Genomic DNA, 25,122 nt, shown 5'->3' with positions numbered 1-25,122 from the left:
ATAGTCCATTCATCCCAGAAGTCAAACCAGTGAATCTTCAGTGCAAGAGTCCTGTACAGAGACTATACTGCATACAGTCCTGCAAATGAAGTCATTCAGCAAAACTTCAATTCACTCTTGTTTTCCAACTACAAAGGGCCAAAGAACCTGTTTCTGCCCTGTACCACCAGCTACCATTGCTTAATTGATGCACAAGCTCATTTATATCTGACCCAGCACACCTAAATTTCACTAACATTTTCTAGGTTTTCAATGTTTGATTAATGTTTTTTTTTAAATTTTTCTACCAAAGTGCTTAACCTCACATTTTTATCATTTATTATCCATCATCTCCAACTCTATTAAAAGTTCTATTCTTTAAGTACAGAATCATCCCATGGTAGTCACCATTTGTTATAAAAATAATTGGTGCTTTTTATTTTGTCTGTAATTTCTAACAGTCAAGTACCCTGGAACATTTAATTTCCCACCTTAGTCACTATGCAGCTAGGTCTCTGCAATAGGTACTAGTCTTAATTAATTTCTGTGATGTGGACCTTGCTGGCAGTCCTGATGAGGTTCTACTACAACACTATTGGGTAGGAAAAGTTCTAGAATTTAGATCCAGTGATGATGAAGAAACATCAATATATTTCCCAATTTGCACGCTGTCCAACTTGGAGGGAAACATGCAGATTCTGATGTTCCCATGCACCTGCCTCCCTTTACTTGGGAATGGTGGTTGCAAGTGTGGGGGGGAGGGGGGGTGGTGCTGAGGAAACTAACGACAGTAACATCAACCACCAGGGATCATAAGAATAGCAAGAAGTGAAGCACAAGACTGAAGACACCATTGTTGAAGTAAAAGCACAATGTTGGAGAAACTCGCCAGGTCAAACAGTGTACTTTTTGGAGCAGAGCTAGAGATACAAAACCAACGTTTCTGCTTGAACCCTTCATCAAGGTATATGGTTAAGGGCTCAAGCCCAAAACATTGGTTTTTGAACTCGATCTTTGCTTTTTCAATTACATTGTTTAACCTGCTGAGTTTCTCCAGCATTGTGTTTTTATTTTAGAGTAGCAACCCATTTGTCTCTATTTGTGCCTTGAGATCCTCCATTCTTCATAGTTAATGAGATACTTAGGCACATTTATGAAGTTTTAGCTTTGTATCTTTTTCTTGCATTGATTATTTTTTCTGATCACTACTTTTTTCTGATGGCTGTGACTATTAATCTTCAGGGTGGCCTCATCCTTTTTAACTCTGCAACATTTCCCCTCTCTTGTACCTTGTCCCCTTCTCACACCCTTTTAGTTGACTTGCAGCCTTCTCCACCTAGCCAATTGACCAAAGAACTGGTTCCATTTGAGTTTAAACAGACCATGTCCCAAAGGAATAACTCCCAGACAGGGGCCAATGTAAATGACATGAGATCCCTTCACTGGTTCAACATTAAATTGTTCCTCATAGAAAATATGACAACAATTCATGATCTGCAAGATCTCGCATCAATTGCTTTTTATTGTGTGTGTGGCGTAAATTTTGGAAAGACTCCTGCCCTGTGCAAGAAGAGAACTCCTTCTTTGAACAATGTCATCAGCCTTTTTTTTAAAGTAAAACTCAAATTATGCCCTGGAAGTACTTCAGAATATGTGAGGCCCATATATTGACCACCTTCTGATTGACAGTCATGATTCAACCAAGCTGACAGAATAAAATGTTCAAATGATGACAGCGGGATGAATCATAAAAGTCTAGAGACGCTGTGATTGTAGTAAAAACACAAAAATGCTGGAGGAACTCATCAGGTCTCGCAGCGGTCATGGAGGGAAAGATATCTAACCAATGTTTCAAGCCTGAGCCTTTCTTCAATGATGACAAGTGTGATGTTTCTTTTCCATCGGGTTACAGTGTGAAGTGGAGAATCTCTTGCTTGGGTTGCAAGAGGAAAAGTTCAAAGGGGATTCATTTGAATTGTTCTTCCACGTCCTCTAATTGTGTTGAGGTATCTTTTGGAGAAAATAACATTTAAATAGATGTACAGCAAATTGAAGCAGCTAGGAAGATAATATAAATTTGCAGTCTGAAGGTATAATGCAATGGCTGTTCTCATTGATGCCAAACAGCTGTGTTATTGAGATCATGTACTGAGATCAGGTATCTGTAATTAAGCATGGTCAGACTAAATAAAGGCTCAGTTACTATTGAATTTCAGGATTTGAAAACAAATGATTAGATCTCAAGTGTTGTATTTATCTTTCAGAGTTAATGATGAGGATGTCAGATTAATGTTATGGGATACAGCAGGCCAAGAGGAATTTGATGCAATAACAAAAGCTTACTATAGAGGTGAGTCTAATCCATCTTAATGGGAATTGTTTGTCAGAGGATACTAATTATAGTACTGGATTGGTATGTTCTTTTATATATTCAACCCTATGTAATCAAATATTATGCAAATGTTTTTGATTGAATCTGAACTTCAACATAAAAGAACATTTTTAATGCATATTTAAAGTTGATTACAGTATCCACCTATTAATGCAGCATATGAGCACAAGGATTGAACCATCTGGAGGACAATATGCATGGATTCAATAGTATGAGCCAAAATATGATCTAAGATGAAAGACAAACAGCTGTTTAAAGTTTAATGTCAGTCGCTGCAGACTAGTAATTTCAATATTTTAACAAATTGGTGCCTGAATTCTCTCCCACCTCCCTCTCTCATATTCTTGCTGTTAAAATGATTAGCTTGTTGATGATGTACAGTCTTCTTGAACCAGTAGAATGAAGTATTTTTCCTACTCCTGTATGAAGTGCTATGCAACCCCTTTACTCAGATGAATTTTTAAGTTGCGCACTGGGAAGCTGTGACACTAAAGAAGTATGGCAGAACAAGATTCGTACGGAAAATATCTCTGTCTCCCTAGCAACCTCCCTAATGGTGATTTCATCTACACTCCCTCAAGTCCAAGGAACACAGAATTTAATAGATATGCTGGACAGCTGGTCTAGCTATTTACTGCCAGATGCAACTGGATCCATGCAAAGCACAATCAGACTCCCTGTTCTTGTTTGTCAGAACTGCACCAGGATTGTCTGGAGTGTGAAGATAACCCATTGTTTCTTTTCTCAACTGTAGAGCATTGTCTTGTGCCATTCTTCCCTCTCCTATCATTGCCATTATCCCCTAATGTGGCAAACCAGAACACAGCCTTAGAACCTAGTAGCTTAAACTAATCTTGCACCAATTCTGCATCTCTCCTTAATTTTTTTTCCAGTAGCCTTGAATGCCTTCCCTGAGCTGATCTCATCCATGAAATTGTGTATGAAAATAACTTCCTGCTCCCTCAACCTTATTTCTGTGAATGCCAACCATCCAACTTTATTTCCATTGTTCACACATTAGTTTTATTGTTGATGGCTCCCTCTCTTCGGGAAGTATAAATTTGTTTGAAATCTGTCATACCTATTGAAGTGCCAGTTAATGAAGAAATCGAAGGCTGTGTAGTTAACCAGGAATCATGGCTTTTATTAGTAGAAACTAAGTAGTACAATAATGAATGATAATGGATGCATACACAGTTAGAGCCAAGGGGAGTGTCTTTAGTGGTAGAGATAATACACATCCAATGTCAGTAAAGCAGACTAAGCACAGCGAAAGATCAACTCTTAAGCAGTCCTCGTTTTCAAACCACCACCCTTCTCTTAACTCTTTTTCTGTTTACTTCTTCCCTAACTAATAGTCACCTTTTGCAGAATTTGTTTAAATTACTTCAATCACATTTTTATGCAGCTATGACATTGAAGTTAGAGAAACAAAGAAACTTGAATGAACAAGGAAGTGTTGAAGGGACTCAGCTGGTCAGATAGCACCCATGGAGAGAAATGGTCAGTCAGTATTTCAGGTCAGGAAACATGTCCCTACATCTCTCCCCTCAATTCCATCCAGAGCCATTAACAGACCTTTCACGCGAGACAGGATTTTACATTGACACGGTCTAGCCTAATTACTGCAGATTATGTTCTTACTGTGTCTTCCTTGACACCTATGAGACCAAAAGCAGATTAACCCATTGGTTCACAAGCATCTGTGCTCTGTCTGATTTCATATTTATTGTCAGAGTACATACACGACATCACATATAACCCTGAGATTTTCTTTTCCTGCGGATGCAGCAAAATTTATTACTAATTGGTATGAAAAAAATGTACACAAAGAACTATAAACAAGTAACGAATATAAACAAACTGTGCAGCAGAAAGAGAACAAAAAGAAATTCAATAAAGTGCACAAGAGTCCTTAAATGTTTCTGACTGAGTTTGTTGTTGAGGAGTCTAATGGTAGAGGGGTAGCAGTCTGTTCCTGAACCTGGTGGTGTGAGTCTTGTGGCACCTAGACCTCTTTCCTTTTGGCAGCAGTGAGAACAGAGCATGCGCTGGGTAGTGTGGATCCTTGATGATTGCTGCTGCTCTTTGACGGCAGCGTTCCCAGCGTACTCAATAGTGGGGAGGGTTTTGCCTGTGATGTCCAGGGCTGTGTTCACTACCTTTTGGAGGGCTTTACGCTCAGGGGTATTGGTGTTCCAACATCAGATTGCGATACAGCCAGTCAGCACACTTTACACCACACCTCTATAGAAATTTGCCAGGGTTTCTGATGTCACACCAAACCTCCGCAAACTCCTAAAGAAGTGGAGGAGCTGATGTGCTTTCTTCACGATGCCATTGCTGTGTTGGGTCCAGCCAGGAAAGATCCTCTGAGATAGGGACTCCCAAGAACTTAACATTGCTCACCATCTCCACCTCTGTACATCCAAAATAAAATTCCTGGTTGCTAGCAATTTTACATCCCTCACCATTCCCATACAGACCTATCTATCCTCTGCTTCATGCATTGCCAGGGTAAGGCCATATGCAAGCTTGAGGAATAACGCATCATATTTTAAAATGATAAGGTTAGGAATGAGTTGATAAGAAAGAGGGAAGAAATTTGTTTCCACTGGCAGGTGATACTAGAACTTGGGGGAAAAACCTTAGGGGAGTAGATTTGGGACAGAGATGAGGAGAAACTGCATCTCCTAAAGAGGATTAAATGTGTGGAACTCTCTGACCAATGAAACAGTAGAGAATGCCTCATTAAATGTATTTAAGAAATATATAGATTGAACTTTCCAAATTGTCTCTTCTGCGTAATTTCATCTTTGTCCAGTTGTGTGGACCAGCACTCATTGGAACCCAGCAGTAGCCTTTAATTGAACAATAATATATTCTCTTTCCTTGGTGGTTCCTTTTATCTCTGGTCAGTTTCTGAGATCTTTCTACTACCCATCTTTCTCCTTCCCATTGTAAATGCTGCCAGGGCACACTGCAGGATCTGAGAATATTGTGTCAGTTTCCACAAGTACATTGACAATATTCTGATCACATCACTTCTCCTGACTCTTCCATTACATCTAAATTATCAAGATGACATACAGTTTTAGATGTATAGAAATTTCATACAATTTACTATGGCCTTCTGTTTCATCCCATTACAAACCTGACAGGTTTGAAATAGAATTTCCAATTTTGCACAGAAACTAATGCTAGACCAGTGGTTCTCAACCTTTTCCTTTCCACTCACATCCTACTTTAAGTATTCCCTATGCCATAAGTTCTCTGTGATTGCTTAAGGTGGTATGTGGGTGGAAAGAAAAAAGTTGAGAACCACTGTTTTAATCATACCTAATTGACTCATTATGTGGACGGTTTCATGATTCCAAAGGAAATGAGCCAATGACAATTTTTCTCAAGCAAAATATTTCAGTAACAATTGGGTCTAGAGCAGTGATTCTCAATCAACTCACATACCACCTTAAGCAATCCTTTACTCATCACAGAGCACTTATAGCATAGGGATAACTTAAAGTGGTGTGTGAGTGGAAAGAAAAAGGTTGAGAACCACTGTGCTAAAGAACTCGGTGGGTCAGTCAGCATCTATGAAGGCAAAAATTGTGGGCAGCCACTTCAGGTCAGGACCCTATATCAGAACTGACAATGAACAGAAGAGATTGGTAGTACATAGCAGTACAAAAAGGGTGAGACGGTGATTGGTATGAGATGGGTCGAACCAGGTGGAATGGGGATGATAGGTAGATGGAACCAATGGGAGAGGAAAGTAAGATTGATGCTGGTAGTTGATAGAACCAAATTGAACCTGGTGCAGGCCTGCAAAGCACTTTGGGTAATCTGGAGTTTGACTGGCACTACTGAATGCAGAGCCAGTTTTTTTCATTGCTTTCTCTTTGTCCAAAAACCCTCCAACAGATCTGGAATTTATTGGATGCAAGGTTGATTGTCTTGCTTTACACTCAAAAGTCCTAGGCTCTGGAATTTGTTTCATACACTGCCTGCCTTTCCTCTGAAGATACTGCTCAAACATTTCCTCCTTGACAAATCTTTTGCACATTTGTTCTTTTATTTTGATTTTGCCTCTGTATCAAAAGATAATTTCAATAGAAAGTCTTGTGGTGTAAAATGCAAGATAAAAACAATTTCTATTATTTTAGATATCTGGAGATGTTGAAGGTAGTGGTTGTTTTTGATAATGCAATAAAATTCCTTGAGGTAAAAGTGTTTGAAACCATATTGTGGAATAACTTCAGTGAGACAGAATGCAAAGTACCAATGCTCACTCAAGATGAGGTCAGTTGCTATTTTAATTTGATTGGCTTGATAATTGATTGCAGGTGCTCAGGCATGTGTGCTGGTGTTCTCTACCACTGATAGAGAGTCTTTTGAGGCTATCTCAAGTTGGAAGGAGAAAGTAGAGGCTGAAGTTGGAGATATCCCCACCGTTCTGGTGCAGAATAAAATTGACCTCCTGGATGAAGCTGTACTTAAAATGTATGTAGATAACATTATTATTAATTTTCATTATTGTTCAATTTTATGGAATTAAGGTGCCTTTAATATAGAAAAAACATTCCAATGTGCTTCAACACTTGCATAAAACTAAAGGGCAAATGTTTAGAGATAATCTAAGGAATTTTTTTGTCATCAGGTGGTTATCATCTGGAATTTACTGCCTCAGAGGGTAGTACTCGCAAGTTTAAGTAGTATTAGGATATGCATTTGAATTGTAAAGGCATAGAGGCTATGGGGAAAGTTCTAGTAAATGGCATTAGTTTGGGTGGATATGAGATAATCTTCATGTACACAGTGGCCCATGGTCCTCTTTCTGTGCTATGTGACTCAACTTCCAAAAAAGGAATTTTAGGACTAGTGAACAAAAGATTCAGATTTATTGTCAGAGTACATACCTGACATCACATACAACCCTGAGATTCTTTTTCCTATGAGTGAAGCAGAATTACTAAAAAAGATTGCTCAGTTGCTCAATCAGTTGTGTTTTAAGGACTTTGAGTATTTAAGTAAACCAGGAGCAATCAATTGGAAAGGTTCAAAAATAAAACCATTTACTTAAGCCTGGGTAGCTAAAGGCCTGGCCTCAGTGGTCAAGTCAGAGTTTGTTGTTTAGCTGAAACCTGAAGTCACTGGTGTGCAGAAGTGGAAGAAAGAAAGGCTCCAAAGGTGACAGGAGGAATGGAAACCAACCACAGGCATTGCATATAGTAGTAGTTTTTCTGTAGAACCAAATAAGTTTGAGGCACTGGACTTGAATGTGCTTGATCCCGTCTGCTGCTTCATCTTGATTCCCACACTGTAAATATGGCTGCACCTTCGTAGTTGCATGGGATCAATTGACCTGGAGTCTTGATTCCTCAACCATCCCACAAGGCAAAGTATGCAGCTGTTGGCAACTGAGCTTCAGGTGCCAAAACACAAAATACACTGAAAGCACCATGACAGGTTGCTTTTGTAGTTAAACAATTTCTGACTTGAACCAAATAAAACATGTTTAATTTTGATGAAGCATTTACATGTTTACCTGTTGCTCATTCGCACTAATACTAGAGTATAGCGAGATCTCTAAGGCTACAGCTAGGTTATAGCTCTCGGTTGTAGCCCTAAGGCTGTAGCTCGAATCCACAGGAAAAGAAAGACATACACACAGACACCATTAGAATGTATTTGACGCAGTTTATTCAGTGGCAGCTCTGCCTTTTATAGTCAACTCGGCTGCATCACCACGGGGTATGGCTTGAGTGGGCCAGCTGCTGATTGGTTACCTCAAATGCCCGGGTCCTGATTTGGCCCCCCCTGCGATCCACCACGGAGATTGGCCAGTTTCACCATTTGCTGGCAGCCTATGGAAAGGAGCATTTCAGCCCATATGATGCTTTTCTGGTCGCTGCATTTGACGGCCATTTCCTATGTTGGCCCGAGGCGCAGGCCGCTGTGACCTCCCACTAGAACTGGCGATCGGGGCACTTTTAAGGAGACCGACCTATGCGCCTTGGGGTTGGGTGAGTGATGGGTTGGTCAAGGTCCAAGTAGGCCAGTTTCAACTAGCAATGTCTAAAACACAGGTAGAGCCTGTGTTTGAGGACAAGGTATGGCCCCTTGTAAGGCCGCTGAAGAGGTGGCCAGTGAGCCCCGTGCCGAACAAACACTTATTTACAGTCAGTAAAGTTCTTTGGGATGTAGGTGCTATGGGATCTAGGTTTAGCGGGGTCCACGATGCCTAGGCGCTCACCTAGTCAGGACAATGTGGTCGCTGGGGCTCCCCTAAGTCCTCGGGCCGTCACAAATTCATCTGGTACAACTTGGAGTGCGCCATAGACTAATTCGGCAGAGGATGCCTCGAGGTCCTCCTTGGGTGCATTCGGATGCCTAACAGGACCCAAAGGAGTTCGTTGGCCGAGTTAGGTCTGGTAAGCCGTGCCATTAAGGCTGCCTTAAGGTGTCTGTGGAACCTCTCCACTAACCCATTGGCTTGTGGGTGATACGCTGTGGTGTGGTGGAGTTGGGTCCCCAGAGCGTGGGCTAAGGCAGTCCACAGACTGGAAGTGAATTGGGCCACCCTGTCTAATGTAAGGTGTTCGGGGACCCCGAAATGCACTACCAAAGTGTGAGTAAAGCCTGTGTGCATGCTTCTGTGGAATCCTCTGATACTGGCATTGCCTCTAGCCATCTGGTTATCCATTGTGAGAAGGTAATGTGTGCCTATGGGTATGGGTAGGGGCACCACAATGTGCTGGCTCAAATGTCTGTGGTAGAGCTTTGATGAGTCTGGATTTTGGATGACTGGAACTGAACAAGTCCTGGCCCATAGGGCAACCTCTGTGGAGGCTGTGCCAGACATACCTGTTCACCACCATTTTGACTGTAGTCCTGATGGCGAGGTGAGCCAAGTTGTGGACCAAGTCGAAAGCCCACCTCTTTCACGCAGCCGGAATGACAGGGCGAGGTTTACCTGTCAAGGTGTCACAGGGCGGTGTGTGATTGCCAGGGGCGATCTGGATGTCCTCCAGTTGTAAGCTAGTGAGCCCTGTCCAATATGCTGGAACATCAGGGTCTGCTGCACATCAGCCAAAGCTGCATAGTCGATGCCAGGGGTAGGGTCGTGCACAGCCAAGATAGCTGGATGGGATAGGGCATTGGCCACCATGTTGGATTTGCCGGGTATGTGTTCAATGTCCATTGTAAATTCGGAAATGTAGGACAGGTGCCACTGCTGCCTGGCTGACCACAGATCTGACACCTTACTGAAAGCGAAGATAGGGGGTTGTGGTCCATGTAAATTTTGAACTTCCTGCCCTCCAGGAAGTAACGACGGTGCCGAATTGCCAGGTTTAAGGCTAACAGTTCTCTATCAAAGGCACTGTACTTGAGCTCTAGTGGCCTGAGGTATTTACTGAAAAAGGCCAGCGGTTGTCATTGTCCATTCACCAGTTGCTCAAGTACACCCACAACCACTGAGCTGGAGGCGTCTGTCGTGAAGACAGTCAGGGCGTCTGAGGGTGCACGAGAAGGGTGGCATTGGCTAGGGCATTTTTGGTGGCCTGGAAGGCCTTGGTCATCCCCTGGGTCCATTAAATATTTTTACTGGGTCGTGCCATTAGGGGAACGAATGGGCTCATTATGTGAGCTGCTGCAGGTATGAAGCAGTGATAAAAGTTGACCATACCGGAAAATTCTTGTAGTCCCTTCACCATAGATAGCATGGGGAAAGACCGAATAGCATCCACCTTGGTGGGTAACAATCTGGCTCCACGATGGCCCAGTAAGTCAATAGTCTCTCAACTAAACTGACCCTTGGCCAGGTTAGGCCGAAATCGCTCAGCCTGATGAATAATTGTTTTAAGTTGGCGGTATGCTCAGAGCGGGTGTGGCTGGCGATTAAAATGTCATTGAGGTAGATGAAGGCAAAATGCAGATCTGGCCCACTGCATCCATCAGCCTCTGGAAAGTCTGAGCCGTGTTTTTTAACCTGAAGGGCATGCGGTGAAATTCATATAGTCCAAAGGGGGTTATGATGGGTGATTTTGGGATTTCTTTGGGGGGTACTGGGATCTGGTGATAGCCCCTGATTAGGTCCATCTTTGAGAATATCCGTGCCCCTTGCAGGTTTGTGGTGAAGTCTTGGATATGGGGCGCGGGATATCTGTCCAGTATGGTGGCTATTATTGAGGTGGCGGTAGACTCTGCACGGCCTCCAACCACCCGCTTCCTTAGGGACCATGTGGAGAGGGGAGACCCAAGGACTATCAGAGCGCTGCACAATGCCAAGTTCCTCCCTCTTGTTGAACTTGTCCCTGGCTAGGTTGAATTTCTTGGGGAGGGGGAAGATGCCATGCCCTGGTGTGGAGGGAAGGGCCCTCTGTAACAATTTGGTGCCTCACCCCATGTTTGGGTTCTGTCGAATGGAAGTGAGGTGTGGTGATGGAAGGGAATTCTGCTTGGACCTAAGCGAATTAGTCGTCAGCAGTACTCACTGAGTGCAGGTGGGGACTGGTAAATTCAGTGCCCTTGAGTGAGAGTGACTGAAATGTCTGGGCGTGCACCAGCTGGCACCCCTTAATATCCACCAGGAGTGAGTTGGCCTGCAGGAAATCTGCACCCAATAATGGTTGTTGCACAGCCGCCACCATAAACTTCCAAGTGAATTGTCTGAACCTGAAGCATAGGGGAATGGTGCAGGTGCTGAATGTTCGGATGTTGGAGCCATTTGTCACAGTGGGCCTCCAGGCTGGTTGGGGGAATGACGCTGTATTGTGCTTCAGTGACCACCAAGAAACATTGTTCCAGCAGGGAGTCTTGAATGTGTAGCAAGCTATTTTTGTTGAATGACAACATTGTCTAACTGAATTAATGCAACCTAGATTGTATAACTAAAATGGATGAGAGGGGGGAGGGATGGGGGGGTGGCTTGGGAGGAGGGAGGGGGGAGGGAGAAAAAGTCACTGTAAATGTGTGGAAAAGAAAAAGTGTATATCATGGCTATTGTGATTTATGGTGTGAAAAATAAAAAATTTAAAAAAAAAAAAAAAAAAAAAAAAAAAAAAAAATGTGTAGCAAGCTATGCAGTTGGCCAGTAATCGTAGCTATTAATGAATGTTCAGGGGGAGTGGCATCGATGGGCCTCGGAGCCCCAGCGTTGGTGATTGAAACAATACTGCTCACTGGTGGGTTGTGGTGTTTGGGTGGTCGGTTGGATGGTCAGTCAGTGGTCTTCTGCCGGGCGCTGTTGACGTGATGAGTGAAGCGCAGATGAGTGAAGCTCAGACGTCCCTCTTCGCCCCTCCGCCCCCCCCCCCCCGCCCCCCCAACATAGCAGGTCTGCTCAGGCAGCCACCTTCCTGGGGTCATGGAAGTCTTCTGCGAAGAGCAGCTGGATGTCCTCAGGTAGCCTCTCCAGGAAGATCTGCTAGAACAGCGGGCAGGAGGTGTGGCCATTGTTGAGAGCGAGCACATTGCTCATGAGGGCGGACGGGGCCCTGTCCCCAAAACCATCAATATGCAACAGTCGGGCCGCACACTCACGCTTTGAGAGCCCAAAAGTGCAGGTTAACGGCTCTTTGATGGCCACATACCTTCCTTGTTCTGGGGGCTGCTGGAGGAAGTCGATGATGCAGGCTGCAGTGTCCTGATCGAGGGCGCTGACCACGTGGTAGTAGCATGTCGGTGGCAGAAATCCGTCAAATGGTGAACTGTGCCTCGGCTTGCTGGAACCACACCCAAGGTTGTGACGTCCAGGTCAGCCATTTCTAACGCTACAGTGTTGACTGTAGGTTGCTCTTCTGACTTTGGGTCCAAAGTGCTGTTTGGACCAGTCGGGGTCCCTAATGTTGCGAGGTCACTATGGCTACAGCTAGGTTATAGCTCTTGGTTAAAGCCCCAAAGCTGTAGCTTGAATCCACAGAAGAAAGACACACACACACCAGTAGAGTGTATTCAACACCAAGTTTATTCAGTGGCAGCTCTGCCTTTTATAATCAGCTCAGTCATGTCACCACCGGGGCATGGCTTGAGCGGCTGGCTGTTGATTGGTTACCTCGGATGCCCGGGCCCCAGTTGGCCCCCTGCGATACACTGGCAGTAATTGCCCAGTTTCACTGCTCTGCCGGCGGTCTATGGAAACGAGCATTTCAGTCTGCACGATGCGTTTGACAGCCATTTCCAGTGTCAGGCTGAGCTAAATTGTAAGCAAATAACTGAAATCTTAATAATCAAGAGAGAATGATACTGATGACTCCATACCAAAGTAACCTGTGGTCTGTGAATACAATGAAATTTCTTCTTTTGAGAAAGTACCTGAAATGGTGGATGGCCAGGTAAAGGGCCAGGAGATCCCTGTCAAGCACACTGTACTTTTGCTCAGGTGGTCTTAAGTTCTTGCTGAAAAAGGCCAATGGCTTCCAATTGCTCTCGATCAGTTGTTCCAGCACGTTGCTGATGGCCATGCTAGATGCATCAACTGTGAGAGCTGTGGGCACATTGGGTCGAGGATGCACCAACATGGTCGTGTTGGCCAGCACTTCTTTATATTTGTCGAAAACAGCTGTCGTTTCGTCATCCCAATTCAGGGTTGCCTGGAAAGAAGTAGGAAAAGGGGTCACATTATTCAGGCCACCGATGGCAAAAATTGATGGTAAAGATTTACCATGCCAACAATCTCTTGCAGTCTTTTCACAGTATTCGGCCTGGAGAGCATTCTTATGGCCTCTACCTTGGTAGGAAGCAGCACTGATCCATGCTGATCAATCCTGTGACCGAGGAAATTGATGGAGGACAGGCTAAACTGGCATTTAGCCAGATTGATAGGCTTTAGTGACTTAGTCATTGACATATTTGACGTGAGTCCCATGCTTTTGATGAGAGCAGCTGGCAATCAGTATATCATAGAAGTAAATAAATACAAAATCAAGGCCGGAACCCACTGAGTCCATGAGCGACTGGAAAGTCTGTGCAGCATTTCTCAACCTGAAAGGCATATGCAGAAATTCAAAAAAGCCGAATAGTGTGATGAGTGCCGTTTCTGGAACTTCTTCAGGGTGGACTGGAATTTAATGATATCCCCTCACCAGGTCATTTTGGAGAATATCTTGACCCCGTCCAAGTTTGTGGTGAAATCCTGGATGTACGGGACAGGGACATGGTCAGCTGTCGTGACATCGTTTATCAGCGATAATCTCCACATGGCCTCTATTCTCCGGTAGCTTTTGGCACCATGTGCAAGGGAGATGCCCATGGACTGTCCGAATGACAGACTATGCCAATGTGCTCCATTTTACGGAACTCCTCTTTCGCGGTTTATAGCTTGTCCGGAGGTAGTCTGTGTACCCTGGTGTGCAACAGTGCTCCTCTCATGGGGATATAATGCTAGACACCATTCTTGGGCATAACAGCGGAGGACTGCAGGGTGACTATGGCTGGAAATTCTGCCAAGGACTTGGCAGACTTGTTTGAGGAGAACATAACTGAGCCCAAATGGGGCACCAGCAGAGTGGCCTGACATAAGGAAAGCAATTTGAATGTTCTGGAGTTGACCAAATGCTTTCCCTTTAGGTCCACCAATAGACAGTAAGCTCATAGAAAATCTGCAGCCAGCAGAATCAAAACAAGATTCAACCATAAATCATGTAAATCGTTATGTTCATGGGATGCAAATACAAAGTGATAAACAACTTTAACAGAGTCTATCTGGATAGCCATGGCAATACCAGTCCTGACTCCCAGTGCATTATGGAGCACAAGCCAGGTAGGATGAAATATTCCCCATTTATCTGGATATATGTAGCTTCAATAATGGGAAACAGTTGATTCTGTCGATTCTTCTTTACCACTGGCAAGGCCAGCATTTATTTGTCCTTGATCAACCATGAGAATGTAGGGGTGAATCATATCTTTGGACTGCTACTGTCATTCTGTTGGATTTCAAGATCTAGACCCAACAACAATATATTTTCATGTGTGACTTGAAGTGGAGCAATGAGGTAGTGCTGTCCTAATCCTTCTCAAATATAAAGTCACAGAAGCCAGAGGTGCTGTCACACCAATCTTGTTGAGTACTGCATAGCATTTTGTAGACAGATTTCCATCACCCTAAACACTCACCCTCAATTAGCAGCACATCCAGGCTCTGATGTGTTCCATCTGCAATTAGTTTATTCCACAATTTAATTAGATCATAGCTAAGGTGTCTCTTCTGTTCATTTTAAACCTGCAATAGACAAAAATTTCCAATCTCGTTTATCATATTTGCAAGTGACTCCCAGCCTCAAACTAGTTTTAGGGAAGTATGTTCTTGATTTCCATTTGCTTTTGCCTATTCTTGCTTGCATTGCTGTTCTGTTGTCAAAATCATCAGCAATTGAAATAGTAACAAACGATGGAGGTGTGAATGTTTGGACATGGGAACTATTAATTTAATAGTTGCAAATGTAATCTAATGCACATTAATATCAGAAAGATAAAATATTCAGATTTATCTTCAATAGTATAGATCTTCTAGCCATTAGTGTAAGAAAAGCAATCATACGATCCGCAGGAAGAGATAAATAAGTCAAATCTATCATAGGTAATCCAAAAATTGCAGTAATGGGATGTGGTTGTAAATCAATATTCAAAACAGTAGATATAATGGAAAAAATTTCCTTCCAATAATTCTGTAAAGAGGGACAGGACCAAAACATATGTGTAAGGGAAGCTATTTCAAATTGACATTTATCGCATATAGGATCGATATGAGAATAAAAGCGATGGAGTTTATCTTTAGACATATGAGCTCTATGAACAACTTTAAACTGTATTAGTGAATGTTTTGCACTTAGAGAAGAAGAGTTTACCAGTCGCAAAATTTTATTCCAATTTTCATTGGAAATATGAAGGTTGAGTTCTCTTTCCCAATCATTTTTAAACTTTTCAAAAGTCCCAGAATTTATTTTTGTAATTATATTATATAATTTAGATATCACACCTTTTGGAGGGAATTTTGAATATAGTATATCCTCTAAAACAGTCGTAGTCTCCCGATTGGGAAAAGAGGGTAAAGTCGAAACTAAGAAACTCCTAAACTGCAAATATCGAAAGAAATGAGAATTGGAAAGAGGTTAATCCTCCCACTGTTTTCCAATGGTTTACCCAAACTATACTATGTTTAAATTTAGAGAAAATTAGAAACTCTGTCTATGAATCCCCTTCTAAGTTTGAGTTAACCTGGCGACCATTTATTCAATATTTTCATTTGTGGTGAGTTGATCTGGCTCTGTTTTCTTTCTATGATTATGTATGATAATTGGGCTGTAAGATGAGATCGGAGTGATCGGCGTGGTTTAGCTATGTCTGTAGGTTTTTTTTTAAAGTTTTTTTTAAAGTTTTTTTTTAATTCAGATTTGTTTTTTCTTTTTTGGGGTTTTTTTTTCCTCTTTTTTCATATATTGTTATTAATTATATCTTTTTTTTTTAGAGATAGTTCACACCCTAAACTGATCTAAATTTTTTTAATGATATATTTTTATTCTGTAATATTATTGTTTAATATCTCTGTATTAATTCATTACTTACTATGTATTTTTTATATCTCTTTGAACTGTATGTGTTTATAAATTATAATAATAATAAAAAGATTGAAAAAGAAAGATTTATCTTCAAAACTTTGCGTGCTAACACCCATTTTACTTTTGATTTGAAATGTAGTGAAGAAGCCGAGGCTCTTGCTAAAAGGTTAAAGCTAAGATTTTATCGTGCTTCTGTGAAGGAGGACATGAATGTGAATGAAGGCAAGTTATTTTGTTGATTTTTTTTTTCCCCCCTATCTAACCTTTGGTTTATAATTCAGACCGTCATCTTAATAAGGTCATGATATGAAAATGCTTATATTAAATATATATTACAGATAATGGCTAAAAATCAAGTGGCCCTTAATCCCTCCCCATGCTTATTGCCACTCGAAAACTCTGGATTTTTTTGATTATGATCACTTGTATGTCACCAATTTCCTTTTATTGATGATGGCAGTGATTTTATTTTTAGGTCTAAGCTCTGCAGTTTCATTCTGTGAAGCTCTTGCCTATGTAGCCCCCTCTCCTCGCTCATTCTCTGTGTAGACACACAGACACACATGCTTTTCATCTCTCATCAAGCCATCTATTTCACAGTACTTTCAATCACCCCTCTCAATTCAGTAAAACTCCATAATGTGGCGCACACTGGTGGAGTCAGATGGCACATTTTCTAGACTATTGTGTGTTATTCCAATCAAAACCTCTGCTTTTCTCTCTCTACCCTCCCACTTACAACCTGTTACCTGTGCTCTTCTCCTTCCTCTCCTCCTCCCCTAACCTTTTATTGTTTTTTAAATTTCTGACAGAGGACCCAGAGATGAAATGTTGGTTACCCTTTACTTCCTATGAATACTGTGTGACCTGCTCAGTTTCTCCAATACGTTTGTGTATTGCACAAAAAAACTGGAATGAATGGGACATTCAACTGTTTTTAAATTGGATAGCGCATAGGGAGATGCCTGGCATATTGTGACTTTTTTTAATCCAGTTCCTGAATATGCCATTTAAGCCCCTCTTCAAAAGGCATCCAAATGAAGCACGTTTTATTCCACTTCTTAAAAAGTTCATTAGGACAAAAGTGTTTTGCATTGATGGCATGCTGTAGGTAATGCCACTACATTAAACCTTTTGCTTTTGAGTTCAATACTAGATAACCATATAACCATATACAGCACAGAACAGACCAGTTTGGCCCTACTAGTCCATGCCGGAACAAATCCCCACCCTCCTAGTCCCACTGACCAGCACCTGGTCCATACCCCTCCAATCCTCTCTCCTCCATGTAATTATCCAATCTTTCCTTAAATGTAACTAACATTCCTGCTTCAACCACCTGCTCCGGAAGCTTATTCCACATCCCAACCACCCTTTGCGTGAAGAAATTTTCCCTCATGTACCCCTTATAATTTTCCCCCTTCAATCTCAAACCATGGCCTCTGGTTTGAATATCCCCCACTCTTAATTGAAAAAGCCTATCCACGTTGAGTCTCTCTGTCCCTTTTAAAATCTTGAACACCTCCATCAAATCCCCCCTCAATCTTCTACGCTCCAGAGAAAAAAGCCCCAGGCTGCTCAACCTTCGTAACTCAAACCCTGACATCCTGTTAACATTCTCGTGAACCTTTTCTGCACTCTCTCTTATTTTGTTTATATCCTTCCTATAATTTGGTGACCAAACTGCACACAGTATTCCAAATTTGGCCTCACCAATGCTTTGTACAATTTCATCATCACATCCCAACTCTTTAATTCAATACTCCGATTTATGAAGCCAACATTCCAAATGCCTTCTTCACCACTCTATCTACCTGAGTATCAACTTTGAGGATACTATTTACCATAACTCCTAAATCCCTTTGTTGCTCTGCACTCCTCAATTGTCTACCATTCAAGGAGAAGGGAATGAAAAGAATTGACTCAGTGGAATTTCTTGTTTATTTTTATTGAGTTTGACGGGTTTAATGTATCTTAGATTCTGAACTTTAAATGAATGGGAGGGGAGGTAGGGAGGGTGGGATGGGAGGGGGGGGAGAAAACGACACTGTATATATTTGAAAAGGAAAATGTATGTATCTTGATCAATGTGGTTTATAGTGTGAAAAATAAAAAATTTTTAAAAAAAAATTGTCTCCCATTCAATGTATATGACCTATTTAGATTTGCCTTTCCAAAATGCAACACTTCACACTTCAATGTAGAACTATTCCTTGTCAGCATTTTCTTGGTGAATGGGTCTGAGAAACCTTGAGAGCTATGAGCAACAGTGACTTAAGCGAGAAAAGTGGGACTTTCCAAAAATGTGAGAGAAGCCAAGAATAACATGAATCGTATTGGATTACTTGATGTCCCAATGAGGGAAAGGGTGATGCATGAGATAATTTAGTTTGAATTTGGGTATCCCCCTCCCTGGCTGGACTGCTTGCAAAATGAACTTTCTCATGTGTCTTGGTGCATGTGACAATAAACCTGAATGTGAGCAGTATTAGATCCATCTTGCCAGCATGACACTTGCAGAAAGAACAAAATCATGTGGGTGTGTTTAGGTGGCATGGGATCTTAGACCAGAAGGACCTGTATCTCTAAATTAAAGCTTAATATCTGTGCTGCCTTTCACAGCCTCTAAGTACTAACTGCTTCACAGCCAATGGAGCACGTTTGAAATGTAAAGTGTAGATAATTTTTCAACATCATAATCATAATGTTTTAAAATAAGATCATAAATTGTTGTATGTAAATAAATAGCAATAACTGTTCACCAAATAAGTACTTGGTGATTTATAGTGTGAATATATATTTGGATTTGCCAACATCGAAGTACTTGAGCTGGCAGAGGCCGACAGCATCGAATCCATGCTGCTGAAGATCCAACTGCGCTGGGTAGGTCACATCTCCAGAATGGAGGACCATCGCCTTCCCAAGATCGTGTTATATGGCGAGCTCTCCACTGGCCACCGAGACAGAGGTGCACCAAATCTCTTGGTCCCTGCCACATTGACCACCGCCAGTGGGCTGATATTGCCTCAAACCGTGCATCTTGGCGCCTCACAGTTCGGCGACAGCAACCTCCTTTGAAGAAGACCGCAGAGCCCACCTCATTGACAAAAGACAAAGGAGGAAAAACCCAACCCCAACCAACCAATTTTCCCTTGCAACCGCTGCAACCGTGTCTGCCTGTCCCGCATCGGACTTGTCAGCCACAAACGAGCCTGCAGCTGACGTGGACATTACCCCTCCATTAATCTTCGTCCGCGAAGCCAAACCAAAGAGAGAGATATATTTGGATTTGTTTTGTACAATTGGAAGGTTTGAGTGAAGTTGTGCAAATCATAAAACATGAATTATATGTACATCATTGAGTGGACTGATCATTTTTATAATGCTATTAAAGTTTCTTTGTTTTAACTTGAAAAATAAGTTTAATGAATCAGTTCTTGAAATAGGTAAAAAATAAATTTAACACATTTTGTGTTTAAAATAAAACGATCTATTTTTCTAAATAAAAGAAATTTTAGGTAGAGTGATCATACCCGTATCATGTGCATTGTACTTGATAATAATTTTGTAAAATATAATTGTGGCAAGGTCCAGACTCGTTTTACTCTGTTTCCACAGTTTTCAAGTATCTGGCTGAAAAGTACCTTCAGCGGCTCAAACAGAAAACCACTGAAGAAGAACGTGTGCACACTACAAGTAATCGCATAGGTATCTTGTCCCTCATCTTCAGTTACTGCCCCAAAAACATTTGTGCATGTCAAAATACCTCAGAGTTGTAATTTAAATATTTCTGATGATCTTGAGTGTCATCTGAGCTGTCAAAGACCTCTATTGTTATAAAATACACCTATCGGAAACTGGGTGAAGCAAAAAGTTGTTCATCTGGAACTGCAATTCAAATATAGGATGCATGTCTATGTTTATTATTTAAAGGTCCTTGTAGTCTCTGGTGAGCAGCTGCTCATAATATTCCAGGCCAGGAAACACCCTACAGATTTTACTCTCTCAATCCTATCTGCCTTGTTGACAAGCTTAGCACCTCCCTTTGTCATTTGAGACTTTCATTCCTCTTCCTTCTGTTCCCTATAAACTCCTTTTGTTCACCTGCTGAGAAACTCAGCAGGTCAAGCAACAGCTGTGAGAGTAAAAGAAGTCATGTTGTGGGCTGGAACTCTTCATTAGAACTGAGTGTGCAGGAGAGAGGTTTGGGGACAGGATGAGAAGGGTAAGACTCAGGCTGTTGGGGAATTGGTGGATCAGGGAGGGAAAGGATGACAAACTGAGGCAATTGATTGGCACGTGTCAGCTAAAGGAGAGAAGCAAACTGGAGGAAGACAAGTCACTTGGGGTGGAGTGGGTGTTAGGTAGGAACCAAGGCTGTCGATGCTCGAATCGAAAAAGGTGACAGTAGTGGTAGAATGAGAGAGCAGGTGGAAACAAAAGGGGGGTGGGGGGGAGAAGGGAAGGATCCAAAGCATTTTAATGCACTGATGCTGCAGCAGATTGTGTTTTGCTCCAGATTCTGGATCTTCGGTCTCTCCTGTGTCTTTTGTCACTTGCGTATCTGAATGGTTCACCTGAAGAAGTAACAGTATTCCTCACTCCACAGCTAAGTAGTCCAAAGATCATCAAAAAGATGCCTGAACTGAGTAAAAGATTTGTATAAAGCTTGAGTAGTAAGGATCGTAGAAGTGAACCAAGTTGCTATAGATGAGATAGATACAAATCAACCGTAATCTAAATGAATGTCAGGGTTTCTTATCTGCCCCACTCCTTGTTTTAATCTGCATTCCTGTCTGATTTAAATGGCTCTATAATAGTCGGGGTCGTTGCTGATCCTTGGAACCAGAGAGCATGGCCTCAGAATTCTGGACACCCTTTGTGACTGAGATGAGAGAATTTCATTTCTCAGTGAGTCTTCGAAACACATTTCCTCCATTTCTGCTCAATTCAGCATGAGGAGCAATGTCTTTTTACTTGGCTACCCTTCCAGTTCTTCCCATCTTTCCTGCTGATCCATATGAAGTAATAGAAATATCACATGCAAGAGGAAGCTTTTTTTCTCCCATGTGTGTATCTGGTTCCTGTCAGAAATATACCATTGAATCTGTTTCAACTACCATTCAGGCTGTTATGTTACATCAAAACCTTTCCTGATTTGAATGTCGCTGTCAAACTTTCCATTAAGCTTTTCTGCTGTGGGAGAACAGCCCCAGTTTTTGAGTCTATCCACATAACTAAATCCCTAATCTTTTGTGTAATCCTGGTGAATATATTCGATAAGAGTCGTAAAGTTGTAGCACATGGAAACAGGGTCTTTGGCCCAACTTGCCCACGTCAATGAAAATCTCCCACCTACCTGTATTTGGCCCATGACCTGCTAAACCCATTGTATATGGATTAGTCTCCTTCCATTCTCTTCATCAGAGATGGTTTATGCCTGATTCCTAAGAGTTATGTTGATTTTTTTTGTGTTCACGGCAACTAAAAGTTTTGAGCAGTAGCCAATGTGTAGTCATTGTGCAGCTCTCCAGAATAATTCTTCTTAATGGTTTAATTTGTATTAGATTTTTGATCAACATGCTAATCTTGATGGATCCTGAGATGCAACGGGCATAATTTCCTCAGGACTGCACTGCAGCATTCGCTTCAATTATTGTGGTCAAATCTCATCAGAGGTTGCTACCCACTCAACCATGAATGATAATCAGGCTCTAGATAAATGGAATAATTATGGCAGAAAAAGTAGCAGGATTTCTAAAGTAGTTGAAAGAATGTGAATCAAACCTAAAAGATTAATGCAATTGGTTATTACTTTCCTGACACACTTAATCGCGCCACTACAGAAACCCTCTGGTACCCCGCAAGGGTAGGAAGAAGGCAGCTTCAGATGTTTTGGCAAATCATTAGGGAGACCAGAATGAATGCTTGTAGAGTCTGTTCTGTACTGGTTGGGGGGGAGGAGTGCTGTATTTTACATTGATTGCCAGACCTTGAGGGGATCTGGGAAGATATGGGAATGGAGCTGAGCAGCTAGTGAAAGCAATCTAATTTTGGGAAAACTGCAGTCTTAAGAGTTGGGCAGTGACTTTGGGCATGATGAATTTGGTTAAGGGGAATAACTGTCGAGGCTTCTTTCACAAAACTCCCCTCGTTCATTATGAGACCAGTTAGTGTATATGCCTAATCATTGTGTCACTCCTTTGAAATCCATCAAGTGAAAGCACAATGAGCGGTAACTGTACACAGGATGCATTACATTCAATTACTGACATTTTTTTTTCTCCCAGGAGTATTTAACACAGCTGGAGGCAGTCACTCCGGCCTGAACTCGAGCACGATGAATGGCGGTGAAGTCATCAACCTTCGTCCAAACAAGCAGAGAACCAAAAAGAGCAGAAGCCTTGTGGGTCGCTGCGGGAGACTCTAGCCATTCTGTGGCACTACATAGTCGACACTCACCATTTGTGCAACTATTCCCATCAGTAAGGGGTTTTTAATTTGGATCTTCTGACGCATCAATGGTAGGTTATAATTACGGTCAATGCTAACCAACAGCACGGCTCATGAAGAGGCTTCCAGACAACAAATCACGAAACATTGGCATTAGTTGGGAGAAGGTGGTGCTGGTTTAAGAATGCATTATCTATCTGATCAGAATGGACCATCACTGCTTTGCTGCAGCTTTATATGGATTGCTCCAAGTTTGTAGATTTGTTTGCCAGTTAGTCACCTGCTATATTCCGAAAATCAGTGTGCTCGACTTGTGTGACTTCCGCCAGCTCTAATATACTGTCTAATGGGAAAGCAGCAATGACTAATATGATTGGTTGGTAAAAGCACCAATCAAGAGAGAGGGTAATTCAGTCACTGGGCCAAGAATCACCAATCCAGCTACGATGCTGCCTTTAGGGGAATTTTATCTTTTCAAAGAAAATATTGCAATGAATTATGAAAATCTATAGTCATTTTAACAGATATAACGTAAACATTGCCATTTGTGGTTGTTATTTTGTGGAATTAACTCTGATGAAGTGTGCAATATTTCAGTGTGAACTGCAGCCTGGTGCAAAATCTTTTGCCATTAGTAGAATTTTTTTTACATATTCAGATGTTTTAAGTTGATTGTTTAGATTCTTTTGTGTAAAACAAAAAAAAGTCGCTATTTGATATTTGAATATTTGTATGAAGTTTACTGGTTGCCTGCTTCAGACTTTTTTCCTATTGAGATTGTAATCGTGTGTCAGTTGAATGCATGCAATATTATTTCCTGAAAAGGCCTCCTAGTACAGGACAAGAATTTTGCACAAGTGCCATGTCAATATTGCAGTTATCATCTTTTCCTTTCATTGTCCTTACAAGAGCAAGGTCCCTGGATGACTTGTATTCAGGTGGCTTTATCTGACATTGCTGTGCTTGCCAGCTGAAAACACTACAATAAATCCTCCTACCCTATGCAGCCGGGGATCTCAAGTTCATGACTGAATTATGTTTGTTTTTCTATAAATCATTATGCAAGCTCCTATGGTGGGATTATGTAGGGGAAAAGAATATCAAATTGGTCAGGCATCATTTGTGGAAAAAAAGAATAGATGATGGCATTCCCCCTGAAATGTTAACTGGTTTCTTTCACCACAGATGTTTCCCCACAGAGTTTTTCTAGCAGATTGCTTCCCCCCCCCCCCAGGTTGCAGCATCTGCAGTCCCTTGTGTGTTCTTGGAGGAATTTCAAGAGAAATATTTTAAAATGATAGCATTAAATTAGCATGGCCATTTGCAAGAATGTGGGCCATCTAAAAATAAAGATGAGTGAAGTGCAATGCTCAAAATCCAAAGTAAAAATCGACTTTGCTGGAAGCAATCAGCAGGTCAAACACGGGGACGAGAAAAAGTAAACACTTCTGCTCAAGAACTCTTAGAACAACAGATACTACCTGCACTTACTTTTTGGTTTCCCGAAAATTGAGTTTGATATTTGCTTCAAGCCCCTTTGGTCCCACAAATTAGTGAGAATGTTAGCCTCACTCCACTTGTCAGCCCCACTGTTTCCCAGAGGTGACATGCAACCACCTTCACCTGAAGTTAATTCCAGATCACAGCTGCGCTTTCTGATGGGGAGATCACTGCTCGGTGTTATTTACTTCACTGGGTCATGTGGCAACAATCTCAATTGTCTATTGTGCCAGATATTTGTGTGTGGTCATAACCCATGTTATTCTTTGTTCCTGAGTGCTTTGTCGTGGTGTGAGTGAAAGTAATGGATGAGATTTTAGGTGCTGGAGATGGTAGATTATGTTAGCATCAATTTGATTGGAAGATTTTTATGACTTGCATTTCCTGTAGCACTTTCATGTCGCACTATCATTGGTTTGAGGACAAACTGGTCCTTGAAAGGTGGTTTTCTTTCCTGTTTTATTTGTGTCTGTCTACAGAAGTAAGACTCTCAATCTTGAGGTTTGGGTTTCAGATCCTGTCCTGCAAAGACTCCCAACATAAGAACATTTATATTTTGAATATTATCAGTGACTTAGCAGAGAAGCCACAATTGCACCATGGATCATCCGGAAGTGAAAAGGTGGCCTCTGAAGTCCAGAATATTTGCACAAAGTGTAAGACTTCCATTTTGCTGACCTGCATGTACTGACCTGCATGTATATACACACACACACCTGCATGTACATACATATGTATAAATAAATATATAAATATAAATATTTATGTATGTATATATTTATATATATGTATGTATGTATATATGTATGTATATATTTATATATATGTATGTATGTATATATGTATGTATATATTTATATATATGTATGTATGTATATATGTATGTATGTATATATATATGTATATATATATTTGTGTATATGTATTTATGTATGTATGTGTGTGTGTATATGTGTATATAGGTGTGTGTGTGTGTATATATATCTATATAGATATATATATCTATATAGATATATATATATCTATATATATCTATATAGATATAGATATATATATTCTTCTTTGGCTTGGCTTCGCGGACGAAGATTTATGGAGGGGGTAAAAAGTCCACGTCAGCTGCAGGCTCGTTTGTGGCTGACAAGTCCGATGCGGGACAGGCAGACACGATTGCAGCGGTTGCGAGGGAAAATTTGTTGGTTGGGTGTTGGGTTTTTCCTCCTTTGCCTTTTGTCAGTGAGG

At 41.5% G+C, this 25,122-nt stretch overlaps 1 protein-coding gene across 4 annotated transcripts in view; it reads left to right on the top strand.

Moving 5' to 3' along the window:
• rab23 (RAB23, member RAS oncogene family) overlaps positions 1-24,601 on the top strand; it is an 82,404-nt gene extending 57,803 nt beyond the window's left edge. For 3 of the 4 annotated variants that reach the window (XM_069886080.1, XM_069886082.1, XM_069886081.1), the window contains exons 3-7: positions 2,244-2,329; positions 6,715-6,871; positions 16,070-16,152; positions 19,549-19,638; positions 22,221-24,601. In XM_069886080.1, the coding sequence (XP_069742181.1) occupies positions 2,244-2,329; positions 6,715-6,871; positions 16,070-16,152; positions 19,549-19,638; positions 22,221-22,360 (556 nt within the window). In that variant the 3' untranslated portion in view covers positions 22,361-24,601. The other variant, XM_069886084.1, reaches the window with a different exon arrangement.
• The last annotated feature ends 521 nt before the right edge of the window (positions 24,602-25,122 follow it).

This window comes from Narcine bancroftii, chromosome 6, assembly GCF_036971445.1.
Source record: "Narcine bancroftii isolate sNarBan1 chromosome 6, sNarBan1.hap1, whole genome shotgun sequence".
NCBI classification, from domain to species: domain Eukaryota; kingdom Metazoa; phylum Chordata; class Chondrichthyes; order Torpediniformes; family Narcinidae; genus Narcine; species Narcine bancroftii.
This window is presented reverse-complemented; position numbering and strand designations above follow the sequence as displayed.